This window comes from Pimephales promelas, chromosome 22 (assembly GCF_988280905.1).
Source record: "Pimephales promelas chromosome 22, fPimPro1.hap1.1, whole genome shotgun sequence".
In the NCBI taxonomy this organism is placed as follows: Eukaryota; Metazoa; Chordata; class Actinopteri; order Cypriniformes; family Leuciscidae; genus Pimephales; species Pimephales promelas.
Window position 1 is genome coordinate 15118759 of NC_142790.1, and position 7394 is coordinate 15126152.

Consider the following 7394-nt stretch of genomic DNA (forward strand, 5'->3'; position numbering starts at 1 on the left):
GGAAGAAGATGGTATGGTAAAAATATTGACTTTCTCTCACAATTGACTTTTGCTTTGCAATTGTATTTTACATCTCGCTATTCTGACTTTTTTTCTCTCAGAATTAAATAGTCACCATTGTGTTATGAAGTGAGAATTATACTTCTCACAATATTATACTATAACTATACTACATACTATTTCTGAACCGTAATCATTAACCAATAAAGCTTCTCTGTTCTTTGCTGACGGGTTGATAAACAGGTTTGCACGAGGAAGTGCGACAAACAACAGACAGTTGTTCAATGCAGACAAAACACTGTTAAATGATATTCTAGTGCTGAAGTACAGAAAGAATTTAAATGTAAAAGGTCATTTGATCTTCTATATGACTTGGAATTCTGACTTTTACAGACTTGGGCATTTGGTTTATTTTATTCTGGTAATATTAAATGCTTCACCTGCTGAAAGTACACATTGGGAGGGGACTCCTGGAAGTAGTTAACCTCTGCATCATTACTCTGTCTGAAAACTAGTAGTCAGATCACAGAAATTCATAGTCTGTGAGGAAATCGTGCTGGACTTCTATTTTACTCTGAATGAATGACGGACTGTCCTGCTCAAGGTGAGGCTTCTCTATCAATTTATTGTTTCTCATTCAGCACATTTGAGACTATCCAATTAAAAAATATAATATCACATTAAATATAAATCAGAAAATATAACTTTTTAAGAGTCAAAAGAAAAAGTGACATCCGTTTGAAACCTTTTTGTAGATTGGAAACTCATGTCTTTTGTGTTTGTACTTGCAGCACGCGAGATGTCTGTATTTCCTTTCATGATTTTTCTGTTCTTCTCCAATGAACTCGTACTGGAAACTTCAGCAGGTGAGACCGAAGTTGCTTTACAACTTAAATGAAAATAATCAAAAACTTTTTGTAGTACAGTAATTGTGTAATAAGTGTTTTTGTACATTTGTTACTTTCTTTTCAGAAATGGTATATTTTGTTAGAATTAATTTTGAACTCTATATTACACTCATTTTGCACTTCAATATATTTTAATGTGTTTGTTTATATTGCTGTTCTGTTTTCAGAAACTGCAATATTGCCTAGCAAAATAACAGCACTGAGCGGCTCTTGTGTGCGGATACCTTGTGCATTTGAAGTGCTAGAGGAGAAACTGAGAAGAGCAACACGTATATCTGGCATCTGGATTAAGCATTATCATGCTTTTCTAGAACCAGGGAGTTTGGTAGTTTATAATGGAAGTACAAACATCACCACAGGATTCAATCGTATAGAGATAACTGGAAATCTTAGTCAACTTGACTGTACCACAGTTTTCTATGATATGATGAGCAATCATTCGGACAATTACTACTTCAGGGTGGAAATGCCGGATTGGTTATACTCATATCAGAATGCCATAAAAATTTTGGTCTCAGGTGAGTGGGGCTCTATACTATATTACTCCAAATTATATTAATCTGTTGTGACATTTTACTTCCTGATTAGGATCCATTATTGTGAAAGCCCTGAGTATTTTTTTTTTTTTTTTTAAATAAATTAAATAATGGTGTTTTCATCAAAGAAGAGACTTTTAAGGAAAGTCTTATTTGGCGGCCGTATTTGTGTAACGCCTCCAGACAATTATTTCAAGCATCTAAGACCCATTTCTCTAGATCTATTTGAATGGCAGAATCCTGAAATATCAAAAACTGTTTGTCGAACAAACAAGTGCATATTTTAAATCTGCAACAAAATCTCAAATTTTCAAAAGCATATTTTTTTTAGGCTAAACCAGCCACTGCGCATCTGCTGTCATAGCGAGTCTCAGATTTCTTTGAGAACCACCGCCATATTGTGTATGGGCTCTATGCATGGTGGTATTTCCGGTGAAGGTGTAAGGATGCTCGATAACTTCCGCCAATCGTAGAGTCCAATGCAATACCGAGAATTTATATTGAATTTTATACTCCATGGTTTTACTAATGAAACGTTAGTCACAAAAACAGACACCCCTCGTTGTGTTTAAGCTTCTTTTTAAAATTATATTAAATAAACATAACTGTATATAAAATTACATCTAAACGTATGTACGTTTCGTTTCAAAGACGGGAAGACAGTAAAGAGTCCCGCATTCTCAGACCCCTCGTTTTTCCACACAGCGCACCCTTATTCAAATGCATTTGAAAACAATAGGATGCAATATTACGACCTTTTTGTATTTAGTTATCCAAATAAACATTTGCATTCCCTGCTTAATGACTGCTCTCTTCCTGACTCTGTTTTGTTGTAAAGCACATGAATTCGAGGAAACGATTCTATTAACTCCTATAGTGAGAGTCAGTCAACTTCAAAAAACTGGAATCAAGTTACACCTATATGAGCAAGATGGCGGAATAAGTCCTGCATTCTACATAAAAAAGCCAAAGCAGCAATTGGTAAAGTCATCGCGGCATTACAGCTGCCGTTAGAAGCTGCGGTTGCCAAAGAGACAGTCATTGTTCTATATATAGGCTAACAGTCATTGTTAATATAAAAAAGGGTGTGGCAAACACTTTTCAGGATTTCTCAATTCAAATAGACAGGACTTGATCTTGAATGCTCAAAAAAAAAAAAAGCTGCCCAAAACTCTTGCAAATATGGCAGCATGACTTTCCATTAAAATATGCACACAATTCTAAAACAATACATAAACTTGTGATGATTTGCAATTTCAGATTCAATAATAAAATCAAATGAATCAAGTAAACTAAAATTTAAACATTCAAAACTTTTTATATGTTGTTCATCTTTAAATTTTGATTTTGATTTGTGAAATTTATTTTATGACTACGTTATTGTATTGTGTGCACATAATTTGCTTTTTGTGAATGTTTAATAAATTTGTGCATGTGACTTAGGTTTCATGCATGGTAATTTATTGGTTTATTTAAAAACTTATTGTATCCTCTCTGGGTATGTTGATTGTGTTTTTGGAGTGTGTTTATCCATCTTATTCCTGACGACCTTACTGCGTTTTGAATTATGGGTGTCACTTCCGGTTTGGGGAATTTCCATTCAAAAAGGCTAAAATGAATCATTTCAAATCATAACGTTGCCCTACAAATAAAGCTGATCCATCAGTTTGACTGGGTGAGCTGTCAATTTTCCTTCATGATTTATTTTCAGACATCATGAGGATAACGTTATGGTATTTTAACGTGACATGTTATAATAAAAATGGCAAGAGCTCATTTCAGTCGCTGCTTTCTTTTCCTCGTGATGATTTTTTATTTTTTCCTTTGCAATCCACTGTAAAAGTATGAAAAAGGACACCATATACGGCACATGCGTTGTCTGTTTTCCTGAATTTAATTTACGATATTCCATTAATAATTCACTGGAATACACCCTTTCCAGGTTTGTTTTCACAGGTAGGTTAAATGCAATTTATAATCAGTCAAAATGACGGAAATCACTTTCATATTGTCACCTATAGTTAATGAATATTTTTTGATTAAGGCTTGTTATACAATACAGATATTTGCCTACTACAGTGATCTTTAACCAAAGACTCGCACTAATGGGGCTATTTTTGGTCTGTTGAAAGTCCCTGTTGATTCTTTTAAACTTTTAAATTTTATTTTAATGTTCGATGGTTGAAGGGTGAGTCGGTTAATGCATCTCATTGTGACACTTTTTTTTAACCTATTGCATTCATAGCGCGAGCTTTTCACTAATTGTTTACAGATTAATAGATGTTACACCCATAATTTGCGGAAAGCGTCATGGGGCACAGGAATAAGGTGGATAGCTGTTGTATGTTTTCCTTAAATTTAACAGCAATTTATACCATGTTTACTGTGCCCTGTAGATTCACCACAACCTCCTGAACTTAAACCCACTGGTCTGAAAGTAGTAATGGAGAACACAACAGTGAATCTGAGCTGCTCCGCTGAAGCCCCCTGCCCAGAACAACCTCCTACAATATCCTGGTCTTACATACCTAATTCTGCCCAAAATACAACACGGTTACAGGAGAAACCTGATAAAACCCAGTCAGTGTTTTCAAACATGACCTTCAAAGCTTCATACATGGATCACAGAAAGAACATCTCCTGCATTGCTACATATCCAAGAAAATCATCTAATGACTCAACTGTGGAGACCACCGTGATCATGCTACAAGTCCTGTGTAAGTGATCTAAAGTGGTTTTGCTCTTTTATTAGCATTATTATGTTCAGAAGTACTATTAAAACATCTAGTTTATCTTAAAAAGTTTCTATTTTGCCCTCAAGTTCCACCAAAAGAAACTTGCATCACCATCGAGCCATCTGCTTCAGTCTCTGTTGGCACTAATGTGACTTTGACCTGCAAAAGCAAAGCCAATCCATCAGGTAACATCACCTTCTGGCACAAACGTGGACAGGAGAAGCAGCTGGATTTAGGAGAACTGACCTTTACTGTAAATAGTAGCAGCGCAGGCTGGTACTTTTGCAAAGCAGAGAATGAACATGGTTTTCAGAAGTCAGAAGAGATCCAGCTGATTGTGGAAGGTGTGTTTATTTCTATGTACAGATACACTATCTGATGATCATCATTAGCTCCAGTTTTATGATTGAATTATATTTTAAAATGATATGCATAGCCTATTTTGACTAACTAATTTTGCTTTATTTTTTCAATCAGGCTCATTAGATCAGTCTGTGATCATTGGCAGTGTAGTAGGAGTTTCAGCAATTCTGTTGACATTTCTTCTGATAACACTTTTCCTCAGGTAAGCACAGTTAGATGGTGTATTGTATATGGAAATGATCAACCAGACTTCGGAATAAATAAATTCAGACCTGTCATTTCTCTTTGAAACATTTAATTTGGTGTTCACAATATGGTGGTACGTTATGTATTTCTTAATTTTTTATTAAAACAGAGTGCGAAGAGTAAAGGCATCCACTATTAAGGAAACCGACGTCTCAGATCAGGTATGTTTTACACTATTTTAGCAGATCACATTACTGCCATTTCAGATAGGAAGTGCCATAACAAGCAGATATCACTATCACTCTTTACAATAATGGTTTATTATATACATAAACTAAAAACCAAGGACAGTGGATCCACTTAAACAGTAAATTTATTATGTTTGCCCCTTTCAGGGTCTGGAAAAACAAGTGCAGACCATTTATGCTAATGGTGGTTTTGTGCCGGGTGAAGAGCTAGAGATGCCAAATGATGAGAACGACGTAGTCCACTATGGAGAGATTGACTTCTCCACTAACCAAACTAAAATCACCTCAGTACAGGGCTCAGGACTTGAGACGGTATATGCCGAGGTCAGAGGTCCAGGGAAGGAGATGAACCAGGATTAGTTTACATTAGAATAAATGGCTTGAGTGAACTGTGTTGTATGCTTTATTGGCTTGGCTTATGGAAATAAAACATTTAACAACTTTATTTCTTAATGTACATCACATTCATTGTTTTTTCACATAGTGATTCCAATGTCTTCCAGTCAGGTGTTTAAATGCCACATAATATGTATTCTGTACTCATAAACTTGATTTGTTTTTGGGGGTTTTTTTCTTGTTACTTCTCAGTTCCAGATTGTCTTCATTCATAAATGTTAGTTCACTATGTCTAATTGTCATCCTATACCATCAGCGCAGGCTTATGTTTTAGTCACAGATAAGCAAATATTAAACTTTTTTGGTAAAAGGGTTACAGAGCAAATGTTTTTATATGATTTTATAGTTTAGATTACATACATAATTAGTTATAACAACTTATTTAACCAATGTTTGTGTATATTTGTTCCTTACGACTATAGTTTATTTTAAATGAAAGTGATTTCAGTCAGAGGAATTCAGAGCTGATCTTAAACACATTTTACAGTCAGGTTATTTCAAGTTATATATATATTATATACATTATACATTATACTTCACGAATAAAGACAATTATTGAAAAAATAATGGTAGTAGGGTGTGTTTTGTTTGGTTTGTTTAGCGGAAGTGAACAGACAGTAAACTATATTAATGCTTCTGTATTTAACACCGAACAATGAACTGAATGAATACAGGACTTAAATACCGAGTTATTTAACATAGGACAATAGTTGAGCGTAATCATGAACCAAGGGAACAAACTGAGACATGAAACTAGGTCAACTTTAAAATAGCAAAAGACCCTACTCATCCACTCAATAGGGAGTTTGAACTTCTCCCTTCTGCCAGACGTTACAAAGTACCAAGGGCAAATCGTAATATCTTTAAAAATTCTTTTGTTCCTAATGCAATTCGGACGTTGAACACCAAGTCTCGTTGATGCACTGTAACATGATTGCTACTGCTGTGCTGCGTTTTGCCCTGAAGATGTCTGTGTGTTATTGTTCTTGTTGTTGGTTGTTTGTTTGATTGTTGTTTTTATGAGACCGAAGGCAAATTTCCACATTGTGGACAATAAAATGAAATAAATGAATGAATGAACTTAATATGACAAGGAAGAGGAACAGAACCAAACCAGAACAAAACATAATCCTGACACCTTTACAGGCAATCAATAATTACTGAATGAGATTAGCCTCATTTAGATCTACTAACCATTACAAAAGATTAAGAATTACCAATTAACTAATCACATCATTAATGTCTGAGACATAAGAAAAAAAATGTTCTTACCCTGAAAATGGTCATAAATTGCATCATAATTACCCATGTGTTACCTTATGAACTACTAGTGATCTGGGACTGCATTCTCAAAACTTTTTATCTTATTACTAAGATTTCTCCTAAATAGCAGTAAAGGTTCTTAAGAGTTTCCTCTTGAAACCTATTCACAAAGCTGCTGAGGACAACTTTTCCTAGGGAATAGAGAGAAGTCTTAAACTAAGAGAAAGCGTGGGGTTGACCCTGTTGCTATGCATGATGTCATCATGCTAACTATCTATGCACACAGTCATGGGGTAGGGGTCTCTTTCAGTGATTTAATCATAGAAATATGACATAAGGTATCATGTTGCCATATATATAAGTTTTAAAATACAAATGTTGCCATATTCAAATATAGATTTTAAAATGCGTAAGTGGTTCTGCTAATTGTCAGCCTCTAACATGTCTGCATCTCCAGAGATTATGTGTCCAATCACCTTGAGAGGATCGAGGCTTACAGCCGACCCACATCCCTCCACCTCAACTCCTCACTCTTGGCTGGGTCCTTTTCCTAGCCGGAGATACGGGGGAGAAGAATACCCTGGGGTTGGGCCAAGCTTGGAGCACACAAAATTGGCCTATTTTACCCGTTTACTCTATTCGATCAATTCTAAGTGTAAACTTTTGAAACAACTGCCACAGGTCATAGCACATTATTTTCTTTTTTAGTTATTCATTTTAGAAGATTTATTTTTTGGAGTTTTGAAATAAACATAAAAT

At 35.1% G+C, this 7394-nt stretch overlaps 1 protein-coding gene across 1 annotated transcript; it reads left to right on the forward strand.

Moving 5' to 3' along the window:
- Window positions 1–291: 291 nt before the first annotated feature.
- On the forward strand, window positions 292–5858 carry LOC120476132 (myelin-associated glycoprotein). Its single transcript, XM_089125650.1, has 8 exons — window positions 292–604; window positions 792–866; window positions 1076–1426; window positions 3841–4161; window positions 4266–4523; window positions 4657–4744; window positions 4898–4949; window positions 5124–5858. Exons 1-8 carry the CDS (start codon window positions 583–585, stop codon window positions 5334–5336), a joined length of 1380 nt encoding a protein of 459 aa, XP_088981776.1. The 5' UTR covers window positions 292–582; the 3' UTR covers window positions 5337–5858.
- The last annotated feature ends 1536 nt before the right edge of the window (window positions 5859–7394 follow it).